This window comes from Scyliorhinus canicula, chromosome 3, assembly GCF_902713615.1.
Source record: "Scyliorhinus canicula chromosome 3, sScyCan1.1, whole genome shotgun sequence".
In the NCBI taxonomy this organism is placed as follows: Eukaryota; Metazoa; Chordata; class Chondrichthyes; order Carcharhiniformes; family Scyliorhinidae; genus Scyliorhinus; species Scyliorhinus canicula.
In genome coordinates, this window is record NC_052148.1 from 215,937,173 (window position 1) to 215,959,374 (window position 22,202).

At 44.7% G+C, this 22,202-nt stretch overlaps 1 protein-coding gene across 2 annotated transcripts in view; it reads left to right on the forward strand.

Annotated features, from left to right (window-relative positions):
• Positions 1 to 22,202, forward strand: part of egf (epidermal growth factor) — a 170,760-nt gene that overhangs the window by 18,333 nt on the left and 130,225 nt on the right. For both annotated transcript variants that reach the window (XM_038792155.1, XM_038792156.1), the window contains exons 2-4: positions 10,198 to 10,329; positions 13,991 to 14,190; positions 18,520 to 18,701. In XM_038792155.1, the coding sequence (XP_038648083.1) occupies positions 10,198 to 10,329; positions 13,991 to 14,190; positions 18,520 to 18,701 (514 nt within the window). The remainder of the gene's footprint in view (positions 1 to 10,197; positions 10,330 to 13,990; positions 14,191 to 18,519; positions 18,702 to 22,202) is intronic.

The window sequence follows — 22,202 nt, forward strand, 5'->3', positions numbered from 1 at the left end:
GCGCGCACCCACTCGGCTTCTGGCTCCTTGATCCATCCCCTTATTCGCTCGGCCGTTGCCGCCCAGTGGTAGAGTTGTAGGTTTGGGGGGGCGAGCCCCCCCCCCCCGGATTTTGGTTTTTGTAGGACCTTCTTTGGGATCCTAGCATTTCCCCCCCCTCCAATACGAACGTCATGATCAGTTTGTCCAGCGCTTTGAAAAAGGCCTTGGGGATGTAGATCGGAATGGATCTAAACAGGATCTAAACACTCCCCGCGAGGGAGAGTGGGAGTATGTTCCATCTTTGCAGGTCCTTTTTTACTTCCTCCGTCAGACTGGTGAGGTTCCATTTGTGGATCCCTTTCCAGTCATGGGCCATTTGGATCCCCAGGTAGCGGAATTTGTGTCAGGCTTGTTTAAATGGCAGCCCCTTTAGTGTTGCCCCCCACTTGCGGGTGTACTGGGAAGATCTCGCTTTTGCTCATGTTGAGTTTGTAGCCCGAGAAGGCTCCAAACTCTTTCAGGAGCACGATGATTCCGTCCATGCTGCTTTGTGGGTCCGAAATGTAGAGGAGCAAGTCATCTGCATAGAGTGAGACTCTGTGCTCTCTGCCTCCCCTTCGGATCCCCCTCCAGCTTTTTCCTGCTCTGAGCGGAGATTGCTAGTAGTTCGATCGCTAGGACGAACAGCACCGGGGACAGTGGGCATCCTTGTCTGGTGCCCCTGTGCAGTTGGAAGCATTGGGAGATGTTCACATTCATGATCTGTTTTAAATGATGCCAGTGTGACATCACGTCACTGTTCGGTGAATAATCCGTGAGGGGCAAAGTTGTGGAGAGAATGCTCACTAATGACACGCTAATGTAAGAAAATGAGGTTCCCAGGCTCCCGAGGCGTGAGTCATACTACTCCACCGGAGGTGGGGGTCAATATTGTAAATTCCAATCACACCAGAGAGAATTGCAATTTTTGATTCGCTCCAGATTTTGAGCCCAAAATCGCCCCTATGTTTACGACTATGCAATGAATTTTACTGAAAAGAGCAATTTCAAGCACATTTCCAGAGCAATTTTCCAATTGCACCGAAAGTTTCAGATTTTTTGAATTATGGCAAATGTAAGTAAAAGTAAATATAAAGGTATTATCTGATATGTGTTCAAAAGAGGCAACTCTACTCCTGAGTCACAGCTTTAAAGTCATTTGACAGTTGATAAATGGGCAAGACATTTTTTTCCAACAACTCATTTGTTTTGCTGTATCAACAATAAACAACAGTAAGCCACAGAATGCACAGTGACAGTAAGGTGAGTCAGTAGTAATGTGGGCAGTTCTAATAACTACCTACAGATGTAGGCAGAACCTGTTTCGATCTGAGCAATGCTTCAATGTGTTGTCTTTGCATCTTTCTAGTGTATAATTACGACTTGATCTGTCCTGGTATGTGTTTTATTTTTGCAATTGAAATCAGATAACAGTGTGTCATCAAGGAGAAAGGCTAAGCCTGACATCGATGACTCAGACATGGCTGAGAAATAGAGTGAAGATTTGTAAAGGTGTTTACTGCCTGTCGAGATTCCAAGTCATAGAGTTGCACATATCACACCTGGTGTCTGATGAGGTGAAGCTCTTGTGAAATCAGAAAATAGTATTGCTGCTGACATTTTCAGCGAACCAATGCTTCACCCATTTGTATAACTTTTGTTCGACTGCTAACACATCAAGGGTCTTGATCCTTTTGAGTTTTCACCTGCAAACATTAGAACCATAGAATTCCTACAGTGAAGAAGGAGGCCATTTGTCCCATCGAGCTGCACTGACCCTCTGAAAGAGTACCCTACCTAGGTTTACTCCCTCGCCCGAACCCCATAACTCAACCTAACCTGCACATCGTTGGACATTAATGGACAATTTATCATGGCCAATCCAACTAACCTACAGATCTTTGGACTGTGGGAGGAAACCGGAGCACCCAGAGGAAACCCACGCAATTATGGGGAGAATGTGCAAACTCCCCACAGTGATGAAGGCTGGAATCGAACCCGGGTCCCTGGCGCTGTGAGGTGGCAGTGCTAACCACTGTGGCGCCGTGCCATCCCGGCATTTGTCAGCTATGCTGGATTGGATTCCCCGGTCCCCCAGCCCTGTAATTTTGGCGGTGCGCCGTTCGCTTGTCAATGGGACGTAAGTGGGGGTGGGCTGCCAGCGGGAAAAGAGAATCCCAACGGCCGGAGAATTCCGGTCAAGTTTGTGAGGTTGAAAAAAGACAACTTAGTTGCTGCACAATCTCCATTAACACATGCACACTGTACATGTGTTATGGTGGAACAGTTAGTGGTCCTTACCAGATGTACTTGCAACTGCATTTGTAGATGTGCATTATTAGGCTAATTTTGCAAATGCACACCTCAGCAAGAAACTTCATCTACGGTAAAATCATCCGTCATTCTTGTGTAGGATTGCCTTACTCATTTCCTTATCCTTTTTGGTTTCCTCCTCACCAACGAAAAATATCTGTGCAAGAACCAGCATTTATACAGCACATTTATTGCAGGAAAATGGCTCAAGGCTCTTCATATGAGATTAATCAGACAGAAATTAACACGGATCTAAAGAAAGAGAAATTAGGACAGGTGATGAGTTTTCAAGGAGCATCTGAAAGAAGGAGAGGGAGGTGGAGAGATATTCAGGGAGATTTAGGGACTTAATTTCAGAATTTTGTGTCACAATAGCTGAAGCCAATGTTGCAGTGAAGGGCCTGGGGAATCCACAAGGGGCTAGTGTTGATAGAATACAGAATTCTTGCAATGGTTGTATGGAGGAGTGGGTTACAGAGATAGGGAAGACCGAGACCATGGAGATATTTCAACATGAGAGATGAGAAGTAAGATCGAGATCTTGGTGGACCAGGAAGCCACACAGGGCTGATGGATGAGAGGGACATGGTGCAGGTTAAGATACAGGCAAATGAGTTTCTGATGGCCTGACTTTTGCAGAACATGGAAGATGGGAGGCTGGAGAGGTAAGTATTGGAATAATCCATTGTTTGTGCTTTTTTAAAAAGAGGTTTCAACCTAAGTTATCTCTGTGAACTGCAGCCACTTTTAGAAAATCATTACTTTTGTCCTAATGCAGCAAGAGTGGAAGCAGAAGGCATGGCTGAGGTACTAAATAAATACTTTGCATTGGTGTTTTTGAAAGCATCTAAAGCTGATGTAGAAGAGGCTGTTGAACTCCCTGCCCATTTGAAGACAGCCATTAAAGAAGGTGGCTACTCACCAAAACAGGTTTTTAATGCTGATGAGATGTGGCTTTTTTGGAGCATGGTGCGGCATGGTGGGACAGTGATTAGCACTGTTGCCTCACAGTGCCAGGGACCTGTGTTCAATTCTGGCCTTGGGTGACTGTATGTGTGGAGTTTGCATGTTCTCCCCGTGTCTGGCTGGGTTCCCCCAGATACTCTAGCTTCCTCCCACAGTCCAAAGATGTGCAGGTTAGGTGGATTGGCCAGGCTAAATTGCTCCTTAGTGTCCAAAGTTGGACAGGTTAGGTGGGGTTATGGGGAAATGGCATGGGAGTGAGCCTAGGTAGGGTGCCCTTTCAGAGGGTCGGCACAGACCCGATGGGCAAAATGGCCTCCTCTGCAGTGCAGGGATTCTATGTCTATACCACAGAGAATGTATATTTTGGAAGAGGAGTAGACAGCACCAGGATTTAAAGCTGCCAAAGACGACCTGAATGTTCTCCTTGGTGGAAATGCGGCAGGACATTTTAGTTTTAAACCTTTAGTGGTGTACCAGTCAAAGGCACTACAGGCATTGGGGGTTATTCCGAGGAGTGTCTGTGCTTCGTTTGGTATTCAAGTAAGAAAGCCTGGATGACCGGGCACTCTTTCAAGAATGGTTTCCTCTGTATGCCATCCCTGCCTGGAGGGTAGATTGTGCCAGAGAGAATCTTGCCTTCAAGATATTGCTTCTCTTGGATAATTGTCCAGGCCATCCTGTCAGCCTTGATGAATTTTCCTATCACCGAATGCAACCGCATTGCTACAGCCCATGGATCAGCGAACAATAGCAGCTTGCAAGGATTACTAACTATGCCATACCTTCTCCCAGCTCATCAAGGCAGCCGATAGTCAGAACGCATCAACAGTCAGGGAATTTGGTGTGGCTACAACATCTTCAAGGGCATTGACAATATGATTAATTGGATGGCGTCACGTCATCGTGCCTGAATGGCATGTGGCAGAGATTGTGACCCAATGGTGTCAGTGACCATGGGGAAAATCACAATGCTTTCCCTGAGGTTCATCACCTTGACAAGCGAGGCTAGCTTTCGTGAAGTGGATGGAGCGGATGTGGTACAATTGCTTATATCCCAAGGATAGGAGTTGTCCAATGAAAAATTAACAAAGCTCGTAAGTTAACAAGGTGAAGAAGACGGCGCGGAAACCCCACCGCCTTGTGTTTTGTCAACAAATGACTATCAAGAGCTTTCCAACTCATGGGAGAAACAACAGAAATCTTCACAGAGGATGACCCAAACAGGGAATGCAGTGTCAAAGTAAACAGGTGATCAATGATGGCATTGATTGCTGCAGAGAGATTTAAAGGGAGATACAAAAGAAAACCATCCAACAGCCCTTGGATCAGTTCTTCAAGGTCGTTGACAATCCTGGCCCTTCAGCCCACTAACCCCACCAGGAGCTGGCTATAACATCCAGCCTTCAATTCATAATCACAATCACTCCAACTTCAGTCATTGGGCTTCTCAGAAGAAGAGGACCAGGATCTCAAACCTGAGACTAAGGTCACCACACCAGCCACCTCAAAGCACCACCAGCAGTGTCTCCCAATGATCCTCCAAATCCAGTGGCAAGAAAGGCAGTACAACAGCCAGATCTTTCCAAACACCAGCATTGAGGTCTGAAATAACTTAAAGCCACCTCCACTGAAATGCTTCCGGGATGTCATCAAATCATCCCTGAAAGGGTGAAAACAGTTTCACCAACTCATGGTGACTGGCCAAAAAGGAGGAAGGTTCATTTGGGAAGGTATCAAACATAGAGAGACTTGATCGGAAACATGCAGAAGCTAAGTCAAAGCGGCAGGGAAAGTATAAAAACATCCAAGCAACTCATCTGACTGATCCAGACAACACCTGCCCACATGGGGCCTCACGGTAGCATGGTGGTTAGCATCAATGCTTCACAGCTTCAGAGTCCCAGGTTCGATTCCCGGCTGGGTCACTGTCTGTGTGGAGTCTGCACGTCCTCCCCGTGTGTGCGTGGGTTTCATCCGGGTGCTCCGGTTTCCTCCCACAGTCCAAAGATGTGCGGGTTAGGTGAATTGGCCATGCTAAATTGCCCGTAGTGTAAGGTTAATGGGGGGATTGTTGGGTTATGGGTATGTGGGTTTAAGTGGGGTGATCATTGCTCGGCACAACATCGAGGGCCGAAGGGCCTGTTCTGTGCTGTACTGTTCTATGTTCTATGTTCTATGTGGCAGAATCTGAAAACTGCGCACTGGATTTATCAGCCATCTCAGAACCCATCGAGGCAGAGTGGTCGCCTCATTATAGGAAGGACGTGGAAGCTTTGGAACGGGTGCAGAGGAGATTTACCAGGATGTTGCCTGGTATGGAGGGAAAATCTTATGAGGAAAGGCTGATGGACTTGAGGTTGTTTTCGTTAGAGAGAAGAAGGTTAAGAGGTGACCTAATAGAGGCATACAAAATGATCAGAGGGTTAGATAGGGTGGACAGCGAGAGCCTTCTCCCGCGGATGGAGGTGGCTAGCACGAGGGGACATAGCCTTAAATTGAGGGGTAATACATATAGGACAGAGGTCAGAGGTAGGTTTTTTACGCAAAGAGTGGTGAGGCCGTGGAATGCCCTACCTGCAACAGTAGTGAACTCGCCAACATTGAGGGCATTTAAAAGTTTATTGGATAAGCATATGGATGATAAGGGCATAGTGTAGGTTAGATGGCCTTTAGTTTTTTCCATGTCGATGCAACATTGAGGGCCGAAGGGCCTGTACTGTGCTGTATCGTTCTATGTTCTATGTTCTAAGTCATCCGAGTGCTTAAGAGAGACTGGTGAATGTTATCTAATTTGAATTTGTACAATATTTCTTTTATGTTTATAGATTTTTTAAATTTTGCAAGTTATTTCAATTCGGAATAACAATATGCACATGTAAAATGCAATATTTAACTTGAACATTCTTTTCCTCTGAACGAGAGATGTCCGAAGGAACCTAACTCGGGCTTTAACATTCATTTCTATTGAAACGAGTTGAAAAACATATTCTTCAAGTTTTCGCAAATGGTATTTATTTGAGCCAGCATTGCTGCAGCCGGCAAGGCAGCCATGCAGCTGTACACGCTGCTGACTGCCCACTGACTGCCATGGGTCATATGGGTGTCCGTCCAGGCTACCCCCCAGGAGCCCTCTGGCCCCAGCCAACCCATCAATAGGATGGGTGCAACCAGTGCCATCTTGTTGGCTGGGATGGTGTGTGAATGCATCTGCAGCTTGTCAGCTCCTGAGTGTCAATCATGGACCCGATGAATCAGGCACCATTTTTCATTGGAATTGGTTGAGTTCCACGTGGCCCTGGTGCTAGCCCCTCAATGGTCGCTGAATCGGTCCAGGTGTCGTAGAAGTCCATGAATCCTTTCTCTGGTGTCAACACTTAGGGCGCGATCTTCCGGCCACGCTGTGCCAGGAAAGCAGTTTGCTGTAGTGCAACGTGGCCAGTGAAAGCCGGGGGACCCCACTTCCGGGATCCACCCAGCTCGCAACGCCTTGCAAGATTCAACACAGTCTCGCAAGACTTGCAAAGAGAATTCCACCCACTGTTTGTGGCTAATCTGCATATTAGTCTGAGGCAGCTAGCCTTAGGGCGGGGTTCTCCGGCCACATTCACCCAGCAATCGGGGAACCCCACCCGAGGTCAATGGAGTTCTGCATTGTACGTGACTCGCCCGTGGCGTTCTTGCAGTGGGCGGGGCAGGTGAATCCCGCCTTTACTCTAGAAAGAGATTTCCAAGGGGAGCGATTCTCCCGAGTTACGAAAACTCGGGAAGCTGGCGTCAAAAACGGGCGCGTTTGACGCCAGCCTCCGCCCCCCCCCCCGACCGGGAACCGATTCAGCTCCCCGGTCGGGGCTAGTATCGCGCGGCCGTGAACTCTGGCATCGCGGGCTTAACGAATTTCGTTAAGCCCACTAGCCAGAGTTAGCGACGGCTGACGCGTCAGATGACGTCAGCCGCGCATGCACGGATTGGACGACTCCAACCCGTGTATGCGCGGAAGACGTCATTGCGCTTGTGCGTGAAACCCGCGCATGCGCGGGCCGTTATGCCCTGCAGAAGCCCCGCGGATGGATCCATCGGGGCGGCGGAGGGAGAAAGAGTGCGCGGGGTAAGTACCCGCTGCCCGCGATCGGTGCCCACCAATCGCGGGCCCATGGCACCCTTGGCACGGCCGTGGTATGGCCGTGCCAATCGGTGCCATGGTTCCCGAGAACGGGACTTTACGTCCGTTTTTACGAACAATCAGAGCAGGTGTGTTTTATGCTTGTAAAAACGGCCGTAAAGGCCTTGGAAATCGGCCCATCGGCCAGGAGAGAATCGCTGCTCGCCATAAAAAAACGGCGGGCAGCGATTCGTGTCGGGAGGCGGGCTTGGGGTGGGGGGGGGGGGAGAATAGCGGGAGGGCGTCGGACCAGCGTGTCCGTAAAAATTTACCCTGCCCGCTATTCTCCGAATTTTCGTGTGAGCGGAGGATTGCGCCCCTTGTACCTGAGGCTTTGCGATTCAACCCCTTTGCCTTGGAGACTTCGGGGAGTGCCATTCAGTACTGGTCCCCACAAACAGGGACCAGACGGAATGTGGGGGTCTCCAAGTGGATTAGAGGCCCCCAGCTGCATGCCCTTTGGGCAGGGTGGTGCTCTGGCACTGCTGGTGCCACCTGGGTATCCTGGCAGTGCCAGCCTGGCACCCTAGCAGTGCCACCTTGGCACTGCCTGCGTGGCACTGCCAGCTGGTATGGCACAGCCATGGTGCCAGGTTTGCACTGCCAAGATGGCATTCCTTCCGCATGTGCGATTGGTCCGGGGTTGCCCATGTTGCTTTCTGGCTGGGGTGAGGTTGGGCTTTTTTTTATGGGCCTTGGAGATGGGGGCGCCATTTTTAAATGCCGTCCCAATCTCTCGCTACAACGGGCAGTTCCTGTGAGCAGAGCCCCCCATTGTAATAAACGGGGCTATGTGCTGCCCAGGCCGCGCGTTTACCGTTTAGACCCATTATCAACATGAGTAGCGTTGAATAGCCAATGCAAGTGCTGGGAAATATGCAGATAAATGTGCTCGTTAGGGAACTTTGTTCCCTTTTGGGAAGATCGCGCCCTATGTCTCAGGAGGGGAGAATCCTGCGCCATGACTGTCATTTGTGGGTCTGTGGAATACACAGTAACATGTAAATGTATTCATAACAATATTAAAATATCTAGAACGTTATTTTTTTGGGGGTTCGTCAGCTGCGGATGCAAATCCCATTATGGCCACTAAACCTCACGAGAAAGCCAGACGAGATCACAGTTTGAGATATTCTCCCCACCTGATTTCCATCAATTAGCATTGATTTAAATTCCATTAAACAACTTTATACCATAGTGTCTGTCCCTGTGGAATGCTCCCCCCTGCCCCCACCCAGTGACATCAGGCTGACGTGAATTCACAACTGGTTTCTGTTTGATGAACTTGCCGGGGGTGCAGAGGTGCCTGGAGGTCCTGGGGCTGAGAGTCAAGGCTGTGTATTGCCCCTGGAAAACTGGGGCAGTGCCAGAGTGAAGTGCTGGGGCACTGCCAGGGGGCACTAAGGTGTGCAATAAGGTGGGCAATGCCAGGGGGCACTGTCAGGGGATAACCTTCCTCCATTGGGGGAAGGGGGAGTCCCCTTATGTGTAGTGGGGGAGGGGGGGGGGGCGAGAGGGGTGCATGCCGATGAACGCACAAGGGTGGGTAGAGGGGTAGAGGGGGGAGATTGCCCATGGTGGGGGTTTCACCCTGAAGCTTGTTGGGGGGTCCTCCATGGCCATGGGGGGGATGGGAGGGAGATTACTTTTCTCACAGATCGAGGCGCTTTTAAAGATGGCGCCCCGATCTCTGTGGAGCCAGTCTTGCTGGCTCTATCAGGCCCCCTCTGCTAGAGTGACAGAAATCCGCCCCCGATTCAAAGTGTCAGAAGATCTTGTCAGAAAACCTGGCTGTGTTTTTGAAGAGAAATAACCTGGTTTTCAGTCAAAACTTGACACTGTCACTTTTTTGGAAAATTCTGCTTCTGGAGTCACAAAAGGCTATGTCCCCTTAGGTCTACGCTATGCACCCAGAATCACTGTATTATTATCATGGATGTCATTGTCTGCCATTGTTCCTCCATTTTAAAGACGTTTCTCACAATTCCTGAAGTAAGTCTACTTTGTGGCGGTGAAATTGGGTCTGCAGCAGCAACACAAAACAGGCTCGTAGTGAATTGGCAACTGAAGTTTCACCACGCCTGATCTTCTTTCCATTAAGATTCAGAGAATGACAGTTCAGACTATTTCCGGAGATTCATTTCCCAGTCTTACTGTCATTTTTATTTGGCTTGAAATTAAAAATCTTCGCAATATTTCCCAAGTCAATGGAAAATAACAGCTGGAACTGTGAAAGGTCAGCTGCCGATTTACAACGAGCACATTTTGCACTTCAGGCAGAGGCCGATTTCTGTTCCAACTTGCTTATATCTCTCAGCCTCTTTTCTTAAATCAGCCTCCAGAAATATCCAGGATCATAAAGCAGTGATCATACACCAGTCCTTCTACCCACAGCAACAAATAACATTAGGGAGATAGCAAAGAATTAAACAAAACAACACAATGGTCTTCGAAACTACTATCCAAAATGTTTCCCAATTTAAATTACTATGAATAAAAATATGTTTTAATATTTCTGACCGAATGATGATAACAATAAGATTTCTAACACTGATATAATATTGTCAAGTATGATTCGCTAATGAACAATGTAAACACTGTGCTGGATCACAGACAAAACAGTCTAACTGTCCCAATGGCTAAACTATTTCTGCTGTTTATGTGAGTCGAATGGATAGAATCAGAGTCAGAGTCACTGCAAATTGGTATGTCACAGTATTGTCAATGTTATCTTTCAGACATTGATGAATGTTTTGAAAATGGACTGGGAACTTGTGGTCAGACCTGCACCAACACGCCGGGGTCATACACCTGCTCCTGCCTGCCAGGTTACACGTTAGAGGACAATAAATGGTCTTGTCACGCAGACTGTAAGTCATCAATTAACTGAATTTTATGTTTTATTTTTAAAAGATGGCAGAAACTCCAGCCCAAAGAAAAGGTACACTGGGAAAACTATACCGATAATTATATATTGGTATATAATTAACATTTATGCCTACTTCTTTTAGTTCTAAGGCAAATATCAACTGAATGCTGGATTTAATACAATTCTAGGTAAGATATGTCTTTAACAACCCAGTAATCCTGCAGTTTCTAACCATGAAATAATGGTATAATATGACTGTCCCTGGTTTTGGATTTATCTTCTTTCTGTCTGGTGCGAGAGATTAGCTGGAACTTAAAGAAACGGTGCACTGCACAACAGGGAATCAAGTGAGCGATAATAGGAACTGACATCCAAATTCTCACTTTTGAATGCTGTTCCGATTTTTATGAATGTTAAGATTAGTTAGAAACTGGTCTTCTCCCTACCGTTGATCTTGATATCTGAGCTAACTTTTATCTGCAACATAGTGATGAGCTTTTCAATATCCTCAATGTTCCCAAGTCAGTCAAATTATCCTTTGGAAAAACAGGTATTAATTTCAAATGATATGAAAATGAGGAGAGATGTCTAATGTGCGGCTGGATCAATATCACCAATTTATATTATCACAAAGTCAAAATTAGCCCCGTTGTGTATTGCTGAAGCTTGGGATGAAAGCTAACAGGGACCCTTCTACAATATCATGGCACTGTTCCTCCAGTTAAATACTTCCAGCAAGGAATAGTACTTCTAGAAATGGGGGGAGGTTCGGTCCTCCATCAGAAGCCCCCTTCTGAAGTTGGGCATGCCTCCCTTAAGATCCATTGGCTCCTGGACCTCCCTCCCTCCCAGTCTCTCCAGGTCCCAATCACCCCTTCACATCCCACCTTCCCCACCCTCGGACCCCTCAAACACACCTGGCCCCCAGTGCCTGGACCTAGCCTCAGGCGTCACCTACATTTCTTCCTCTATCCACTGCAGCCCAGTGGCTGCAGGTACTGGAGAGAAGTTCTGGAAAGCGGGAATTCATGCTGAATGAGAGGTCGAAGTGCCACCTGCAGCCATTTCATGCTAATTTGAGCGTGAAATGACTGTGGGGCACTCGGAAGTCAGCAGGGATTTGCCCCCCCCCCAACTCTTCAAATGGTGGGGCGGGGGGGGGGGGGGGGGGGGATGAGACCCCACCACCCTAAAATATTCAGACCCTTCAGTAGGTTGACCGCCAGAATTGAATAACCAATTACTGTTTCTCACTGAAACTTGAGCAAAAATATTGGTGTATGTAGCATTGGGAGAATAGTTTCCATTGCAGTCAACAAAGAAGCTAAAGGTTGGAAACTGAGCGCAAGAATGTTGTTGGCAAAAATCTAGGCCAGCTGTCAAATTCTTGAGAAGAAACGAACCCAGCCCAGTTCAGCACTCCAATGTCATTTACGTAAATGAATTCAGCTACATATTCTAAAGATGCTAACATTGATCTGCTCTGTGTGAACAGAAAATCCAGTAACCTGCGGAGATTGTTGGGATATACCACATACACAAAATGCTCTGGATGGTCATGCATTGCTCGGAATGAACAACCTGTGCACTGGAGGAGTGGGACCCCTTTTAGTTAAACAATGTTGTTTCTCTCGGAATGATAAATCTGTAACCGTCTTACTTGAGAGGAGTTTAATAATTTTGAAGACTAGTGACAACGAGGTTGCTTGCAAAAATGATTAATTGGAAGGAAAATTTTACAAAGTAAGCCAAAACTAATAAATTAATACAAAGAATGTCATAGGTTCCATCTCCTATTGTTTTTACATATGCAGACTTGATGGGCCGAATGGCCTCCTTCTGCACTGTCGTCATTCCATGATATTCCATTTGCATTTTAAACTGTATATCTTCTTATGTTAGATTCCCATGATGCTGTTGCATCACTCTCCAGCATCGTTAATTCCATTCTGCAACCAATATACAAGTCTGGCCAAGGGAAACTTGCCCGAATATTGTCCTCACAGAGAATATTTCTCTCCATTAAGTACTTACCCCTGCATGCCCGACCCATAATTGAGAACTCAATGCATTGTGGAATCACATATGCAAACCTACATCATAGCACATTGTGTTACACGTCGAATACTTACCTCATTCTGTTGACTTCCATACATTCGGTTTTTATTGGACAAAGCTAATATTTAAGACGTACAACACGTTTCTCCCACTAGATTATATCTGTAACTTGATTTAAACACTGCACATTGTTCCTGACTACCACTGTCGTGGTTACAGATCCTGGAAAATCTATGTAGGTCATTATGTAGATTCTGCACACTTAAAACCAGGTTTTCAAGGTGTTTTGAGTAAATTTAAAAGGCTTGAGATATGATTACATTTTAAATTGTGTTTGTACTGCAGCCTGCATTTTGCTGAAAAATAGACAGAAACAAGAATTGCAGTTGGAGTTCAGCAATATAAGTAATAGAGACAAAAGAACCAGAGAAATGATTTCTTTGACGCATCAGGTTGTTATGATCTGGAATGCAATGCCTGAATGGATGGTGGAAGAAGGTTCAATTGTCTGCATAACTGCAGCAAACTTCCATGTTTTTATCATTCTAGTGCTCTTGTGACGAAACTAGCTTTCCATGACTTACATACCTGATTTGCCTATTCCTCCCTCCCTCCACAATGCTTTTCCAATCCCTTCCAATGTTAACACCGATGTTTTTGAGGAGCTTGTGATATAATACACAACCACGGCAACAGGTGATGACCCTGAGTAAGTTCACAAATATATCTGAAGTTGTTCAGGGAAGCTTTCCTAACACAAGAAAACAAAAGATTTCTAAAACAGGTTAGCTAAGGCAGTGCAAATTTGCCCGTGCTGGCCTGGGAGGAGCCAGAGGTGCACAAATAGTCATTGCCAGTGCAATGCAGATGCTAGATCTTGTAAGTGGGACTTCCTAAAATAAATGGCACAACTCTGTTATTGCATTCTCTTTTGATCCCCAAAGAGATTGATAACTTTTAAAAATATATTTAAATTCCCAGTGACCAACTTAATGGAATTGCTCGACAATATTTCAACTTTTAAGACGTTTACTGTAAAACAAACTAAAAGAAACACTAACTAAACACTCTTTCAGTAGGCAATGTATATTCTAAACAACAGAAAAGAGCCCCCATTTAACATTTAAAATGACCAAAAATCTCCATCTACAGATATACTTTGCTCTATCCCTTAAGTGGACATGTTATTCTCCAGGAGCCAGTCCAAAATGATTCTTAGGTCCTATTCCAGCCAGATAGCTTCTAGTCCTTGAATTCGCCATATTAATTAGACTCCTGTAAATTTAATAATGATCTTTATTAGTGTCACAAGTAGGCTCACATTAACATTGCAATTAAGTTATTGTATATGGGTTTCACACCTGCAATGGATTAGCTTGAAAATATGATATATATTTACTTCAAGTACCTGTTTATGTAGTGCAAACAGCAATTTCAGACATTGTAATAAATGATTAAGAAATCTGTACCAGCCTATATTCTTGTTTCAGCTTGTAACCCAAAATAATGGAGCCATTTCACGTATATTAATAGTAATTTCTGGCCTCTGTTCTGTTTCTTAAGAGATGCCGTTCATCCGTTTTTATGTTTTTAATTTCTTTAAGCTCCACTACCATACCTCATCTTCAGCCATGGCAATGCAATATTCAGGATTGACATAGAGGGAACTAACCACCAGAGGCTCCTGACCAATTCTGGCATATCAGTCCTCTTGGACTTCCACTACAGGAATGGAAGAATTTACTGGGCAGTTACAGACAAAGGCCTGATTCAACGGGCCTTCATGAATGGCACTAAAAAGGAGGTAAGTGTGCAGCACTGAAGGTGTGGCTTTCAGGCTTTATTCTTGCAACCTCTTGTCATGTCCAGGTTGTGATATACTCTTCTGATGAAGTTTGATGCCATTCCTCTGAATTTGGACTAACTTTTATCAGACCTGTCAGAAATAAACTACAAGTTGACTGATTTCAAATGTTACAAAATTGAGAAAGGTGTGTTATGAATGATATGAATAATTAAACCTATCTTTAAGAAGGTCTGCACTGTATAAAGTAGGTACTGAAATAAATTAATTTCTCAGAGGAACAGGGTAACCTTTTGAAAACTGAATGTACTTGCTGATGTAAGTGACCACCTTGCCTCTACTTAGCTTTTCAGAGGAGAGCAGAGGTTCAGGGAGATCAGAGAGATAGGAGAGTATGTTCTGTACTCATGTGCTGCTGAGTTACTGGGCGAGATTCTCCGTTTGGAAGTTTACGTTCTCTCGCCGGACAAGAATTGCTACCAATTTACATTTCCCCTGGGAGCGCAAATCGCAAAACTACTCAGTATACCTTGTCATGCAATTTTGTGCATGGGGAGTGTCATAATATACACCAGTATATCATGGTGCAGACACACACTGATGGACATACACAGGGACCAATCAACATGTACAAACACCGCAGCCAATCACCAGTTAGAATACACACACTATAAAGGCAGAGGGCACCATGGTTCCCGCTCATTCTGGGTGCTGCCTCTCAGTGGAACAAGAATTCATCCAGTCCAGCACAGACTCACACCACGTGCTGAGAGAATCAACTGGTTCGGACAAGGCTTTGGTCTCTAGTTTAAGTTAGCATCATTTAGACCCGCAGTCATCGTGTGTTAGTTAATTAGAAGTTAGTTTATAAAATTGAGTTGAACCTTCATCAGTGTTGGAAGTGTCTGTTCATCTCTCAAGTCTATACTAGCCAATACTTCAGAGAGGAGTACGAGTGATTCCCGAGGGAATCTGACTATCGGGCCACCATTTTGAGTGGGTGGCCCGATACCAAAGTCCTGCAGGCAGCCATACTCGCCGCACCGCAAATCAATGTAGGAATGTGTGGAAGCTAGACAGCAGTGCAGACATGAGAAGTCAAATAAATTATAGATGTAAAACTTACCTGGAAGCACCACATTTATAGTCCTGGAGGGAGAACAGCTGTGACCTGCATTTAAACCCCTCAGATCCTGTAGCTGCAAACCATTCATTCATTTCTAGTTGTGGGCTGTGATTGAGAGCTTCCACAAAACAGCTGCAACCTTCATTCATTCATTCATCACCCTTTGTGGATGAGTGACTCTTTAAGTGCAGAAATCCCAATGTTTACAAACATCAACCACATAAAAGAGAGATGAGTGCATTGCAGTAACTAAGTGCATTCCAGTCACTCAAGCATGTAATGTGGTTGATGTTTGATTGCTGTCTGGCTTTCAGTCAGGCGTCTCTTTTCAAGGAAGGATCTGTGGAGGGGTCCCTGTGGGTGCGTCCCTTTAGTCAGGGGGTCCTTTTAGTTATGTGTTTCTGGGGGGGATTCCTTTACTTAGAGGGTCCGGGGGGTTCTCGCTATTAAGGGGGCCTTGTGTGGGGTTTTCCTACTTTGGGGGCCTCTTGGGGGGGGATGCCGTTCTAGGAGGTCCTTGGGGGATCTGCTGGAAGAGGGGTGGGCAGGGTGCGCATTGTGGGAGGGTGGCCCTCGAATTGACTTTAGTGGAACTCCCTTAAGGAGTTACCCCCTTGGCCCACCGTGAGGACCACCACGTCAGGCTAACACTTGGTGAGACCTATCGTAAACCCCGCCCACGGGATTACCGGCCCAGAGGGCTGGAGAATCACGGAGGACTGGAGAATAGGGCGCCGGGCTCACTAAATGGATACAAATTGGTCATTGAGACTACTGCCATGTGGGTGCGAACCTCAATTCCGTCGCCAGCGGGCGGTTCGAGCATCGCGTTCGGATCAGCGCCCACCGACACCCGGCGCTGATCCCAGTTTTTCGATTCTCCACTTATTTTCTGATAGGAAAAGATTGGACAGGCTGGGCTTGTATCCCTTGGAGTTCAGAGAATGACAGGTGATGTTGTTGAAACATACAGATTGCTCAGGGGACCTGACAGAGTGGATGCTGAAAAGATGTTTCTCTTTATGGGAAAGACGAGATATGGAGTCACAGTTTCAAAATAAGCGGTCTCCATTTAGCACGGAAATGAGGAGAAATTCTTTTTCTCAGAGGGTTGCCAATCTTTGGAAATCTCTTCCTCAGACAGGACTGGAGGCAGCGTCGTTGATTTTTTATTAAGGCAGAGTTAGATATTTTCTTGACTAACGAAAGACTCAAAGGTTACCTTCGTAGGCAAGAATGTGGAGTTGAGACTACAATCGCATTGGCTATAATCTTATTGAATGGCGGAGCAGGTTAAGGGGTTCAATGGCTCCTAATTTATATGTTTGTTGTATGAGTGTTATGTCCTGCTAGGCAAGCACCCCACCGTGTCGTGAAAATGATGCACAGACGGCCTAACCGTTTTCACCCTCTCCTCTTACAGCAGCACAATCAGTTATCAAATATGTGCTCAACATTGCTCCTCCATTTGTCCAAATGCTTCATTTGATCACTCCACTAGTCTTGCCTGTTTTTTGGCATGCCATATACAAATCCTCACGCTTTCCCGCCCCAGCCATGACCCGACTCTGAGGCTGAGAAGTATTAAAAGAAATTAAAGCATTTTAGTCTCTTTAAAAATAAAGTGGCAAACCCTCTTTAAATGTTATCCGCATTCTGAGGAGAAATTTTACAACCCGTCCCCTTCATCACCATGTTCTTTGTGTCTGGGCCTCTGCAGACAAGGTGCATACCTTGTCAGCTAAATGATCGCGCAAGCTTAGGATCTGTTTATGTGCAAAGTCAGGAGGGGCCAAGAAAGGAATAATGGTGGATACAGTAAACAAATTGAAAGGAATTGAACTGGACTATAGGAAATGGGAGAAAGAAACGGAAATGAAAGTGCACAAGAAACTTGTAAGAGAAACTAAGCATAAATTGTATTGAATATCTTTTCCAATGAAACTTCATCAGCAGTGGTCAGATTTTGGATGCATTCATCCTGTATAAGGTTAATTTAAGCAGCTGACTTGACAGATCAAGAAGTTAGTGTATGTATTTTGGTCATTCATTAAAATGAAAGACCTAAATTTCCTGGGAGGCACATGCATGGATTTCTGATATATGCTCTGAGTAGGTGAGGCTCCAACATTGGGATTGTAAAGATTCTTATTAGTGTGAAAAATCAATTTTAAGAAGACACTAGGTGTGAAATGATTTTTACTATACGCAGGAAATGGTGATAAAGGCAGAATATGTGCTGTAAAATGCAATTCCCCATTTTCTGTTTTCTGCTTTCACCAAAGATTAATTTATCTTCGGCACAGTAGCACAGTGGTTAGCACTGTTATTTCACAGCGCCAGGATCCCAGGATTCGATTCCCGGCTTGCGTCACTGTCTGTGCGGAGTCTGCAAGTTCTCCCTGTGTCTACGTGGATTTCCTCTGAGTGCTCCAGTTTCCTTCCACAAGTCCCGAAAGATGTGCTTTTGAGGTGAATTGGACATTCAGAATTCTCCCTCTGTGTACCCGAACAGGTGCCAGAATGTGGCGACTAGGGGCTTTTCACAGTAACTTCATTGCAGCATAAATGTAAGCCTATTTATGACAATAAAGATTATTATTATTATCCCCACTAACTATCCTGCTCCTAATGCAGTTAAGAAAATTGAACAATAGGGCAGCACGGTGGCACAGTGGCAGCACTGCAATTTCACAGCGCCGAGGTCCCAGGTATGATCCCGGCTCTGGGTCCCTGTCCGTGTGGAGTTTGCACATTCTCCCCGTGTTTGCGTGGGTTTTGCCCCCACAACCCAAAGATGTGCAAGGTGGGTGGATTGAACACGCTAAATTGGAAAAAATGAATTGTGTACTCTAAATTTATTAAAAATTAAAAAAAAAAGAAAATTGAACAATGGTTCAGTAATGGTTCTGAAAATGCTGACCTAGAACATGCAGCACCGACAGGTATACAGTCAATTGCAATTTTACACGCAACAGTTATTTTGCTGAATGAATTTGTCATAATCTTTTGTAACTTAAGGAACATGTGCTAAATGAATGCCCAATTCTCTAAAGAAGTATACCAGTGCAAAGAGCAATTGATTAATGCTTTATCACTTGGACTAAATTATAATGAAGATGCATTATTGTCAATTAATCTGTTTTACTATATTTTTGAAGAAAGCTTCAAAGGATAATGAACTTGCCTTTTTTGCATCGCAGAGTATACATGCTGTAGGGAAAGGTTTGTCGGGGTTTGCTGTGGATTGGTTACACAACACCATCATTTGGACCAATCAAAAGAGAGGAACTATTGAAACTTCAAACTTAAATGGGGAGAATCCCAAGATCCTGCTGGAAGAATTGACTTTTCCCACTGTGATAGCGGTCGATCCAGAAGAAGGGTAGGACTTTGGTTAATCTTTTCTGCTATTCAGCTTTAAAAGCAATTTTTCTCAAATGTGCAAATGCAGAAAATAGAGGGGAGGTTCTGAAGCAGATGTCAGCCTTCAGGAAATTGGCTGTGTGAGAAGTAAATGTATCCTTTGAGTTTTCAAACCAAAGTCAGCAGGTAAGTGAACAAGTTTTGAGAATGTGAAGCAGTGAATCAGGAGCAGAGATTACTTATACCCATTGGAGTCTGTTTGAGTCAGTGGGATTTGAATTAGAAATCAGCCTAGAATGGTGGTGTGTTAGCCCTCTCTTTCTGGCCAGAAGAACCCTAAAGCAAATGCATTTGGGCAGTTTCAGTGGTCAATGTTTGATAGCACAATGCACTTACAATTTGTCAGTGATTGAAAATGCAATTCAGAATGGCCACAGGATAGCTCCTGCTTGAAATGGAAATGTTATCCATTAAGGTCGTGCTTTGCTAGGGCATTGAAGAGTGTGATTTCAGCTATATTGTTTTATAGGTATTTGATGCAGTAAGGGTTAAAAGCCTTAGTTAGTATCTGACTGTTGCAATCAGGTTTTGAAAGATTTGAGTTTGAAAGACACAAAGGTTTTGTGAGCCAGGGGCGCAATTAAACAATCATACAAATCTTGGGCTAATGCAGTTTTGTTTGGATTAAGGGGATTCCCTGTGGAGTTAATTAGATTTCAACTCAGTAAGATGATGACATTACTGGGCGGAGCTAAGGCATTTTGTAGAAAAGCAGGTCAGTGGAGTTCTAAATGAAGCTGTGACCAGAAGTCAAGCAGTTTGCTTTCAGTGCAATTCAGTTAAAAGAGATTGACAGTCTTTCTAAGTGGTGCACCCTTGTCTGAGAACAAGGGGAGCTGAAACAAGTTGAGAAGCACCTTCTGAAGACAGACGGCCAAAGTTTCTGCATGGTTCTGACAGGAGTTAGACCATTTCTTTAAAGTAGTGGCACAAGATCTCTCTTTCTCAAAGAACATCTCTGTACAGTAGATATCCCTATGTACTCATGGTACTTAAAGTGGATTGAGAGTTGAGATGGTATTTTTTGTTATGTGAGTGGGAATAAAGACAACAGTTAAGGGTATTTTTTGTTATGTGAGTGGGAATAAAGACAACAGTTAAGGGTATTGTATTCATTGTATGGAGTAGCATTGTTTAAGGGGTGATGATAAAGATATTTTAACACTGTTTGGTAACATGGTTTGTTTTAAAATACCATATCCCTATTTCTTTGTGCAATCACTCCTAGAGCGAGGTATTCTTTCATCATAGTTTTGCAAAATTAAAATTAAATATTCGGGTTGCTGTCCAGTATTCGAGCCACTGTTTCGGTCTGGTCCAGGATCATAAGAAGAAGAAGAATTATCCTTCTTTTAACCTATATTTTAGCTGGTCTGATGTATTGCTTGATGCTGAAGTTGATGCCTGAAGAGAAAACATGTTAGATTCCCAATCCTGCTATACTGTGGTAGAATTTTAACTTTCCATTCAGGCTTACCTTGGACTGCAAAATCAATAGTGCGCTTTGCATAGAATCCCTACAGTCCAGAAGGAGGCCATTTGGCCCATCAAGTCTGCACCGACCTTCTGAAAAGCACTCTACCTAGGCTCACTCCCCGTAACCCTGCACACTGATTATGGCCAATCCACCTAACCTGCGCATCTTTGGACTGTGGGAGTAAAGCAGAGTACCCGAAGGAAGCCCACACAGACACAAGGAGAATGTTGCAAACTCCACACCAACAGTCACCCAAACCCAGGTCCCTGGCACTGTGAGGCAGCAAAGCTGACCACTGTGCCAGTGTGCCACCTGGTATGGGTAGTTGATCCCAAATGGGTGGTTGATCCCAAATGCCATTTTTACTCTCAGGCACCAAATTGGAAATCATCCTCCTACATCTTGACACCACTGCGTTCACACTGAAATATAATAAATGAAAGGGGAACAAAGATTCAAAATGATTTGCATGCAAATTTCATAAAAGGCTAAAAATTGATATTTACATATTTTCTTCTGGCCACCCAACAAAGGAATAGCAAGAAGTCAAAAGAATCCCACAGAATTTCAGACGAAAAAAACTTTTCCAAAGATGCTTTAAATAGCAGTTATGATGAAAAGAGCATTTAGAGGAATGCCTCCCTCCTGTAAAGATTTTCACGCCTGGGAAGTGATTTGTGAAGGAATGCTCCTTTCAAACTACACATTCCAGCTGCGGGATTACTGGGATACCACAGTGAAGAGCTGACACATGTGCAAAGTGCTCAACTTCTTCTCAGCTGGCCTGCTTTTGACCATTCCTCTGTTTTTCTGAGGCAGAGAAGCAGTTTCACAATAAACAAAACTTACTATAAACTTCCTTTTTAATTATTTGCATGTCTTTATTCACTTTTGCTGTTTATTGTTGTAAATTATTTCATTAAGCTTATCCTATTATTTTCTGATTTCTGATGGTCCACCTGTACTCTCAGGCTGTGATGCAATTGTAAAATCTTAAGAACACAAAAGGTACTATATAATGCAATCAGTCCCATTATTTTACAATGCTAATGCCGTCTATTTTGTTGACATTATTTTATTTCTCAACATTTTACATTTCTTTCGATTTCTTCTTATGCCACATTCTTCATTCTTTTATGTCGGCAATTTATTTTCCTTTGATCCAACATTTTACTTCAGGTTGGACATAATGGGGAACTCACTGTATGAGGAATCACAGGTTCAGAACTGGTGTAAGATCTTTATGTGGGGGGAAAGATACTGGTAAAACCACCAACTGATAAAAAAAGGTGGTGTATGTGTCTGTATATGCTGCCTATTTAACTATTTACTGAGACTATCTATGATTATTAACCCTGTACCTGAATTCTCTAAGGCCTGGATTTTAAAAATGACGGATGGGACCCAATTCCGGGACTCCCAGCCCAATCCCAGTACCCCCAATTTTCACTGGTGCAGGAGAAGGGTGCAATTGGTGAGCCTGCACCCCCCATTCCCTACCTGGGTATATCCTAGTCCCTGCAATTTTTGTGGCGTCTGGACAGCTTCTCCATGACTCAAGGTTCATGACCCCTCAGAGACATTGGCAACCATCCTCTTGATTCAGGAACCTTTTGAAAGATATATTTAAAAAGTTCCACCCACATCCGCATGTCCCCTGCTTTCCAACTCATGCCCCCCCCCCCCCCCATGAACCCTTATGTCCTCCATGCCAACTCGATGGTAACTCATGCCTACAGCCATCCCCTGTGGCACACATATTATCATATTAACATATTAACATTAAATGCTCCGACCCGGCGGGGGGTCGGAGAATCCCGCCCCTGGTCATTAGCCTGCTTGAAGGATGCCACATGGCTGATGAAGAGACTCTCCATCTCTTACTATCTGCTGTAGATGTAATGGAAGGATTTACAGGTTGATAATCAATCTGTTTAACTAGGTTATGAATGCACCTTCAATGGCATCAAGTCCTGGTTCAGA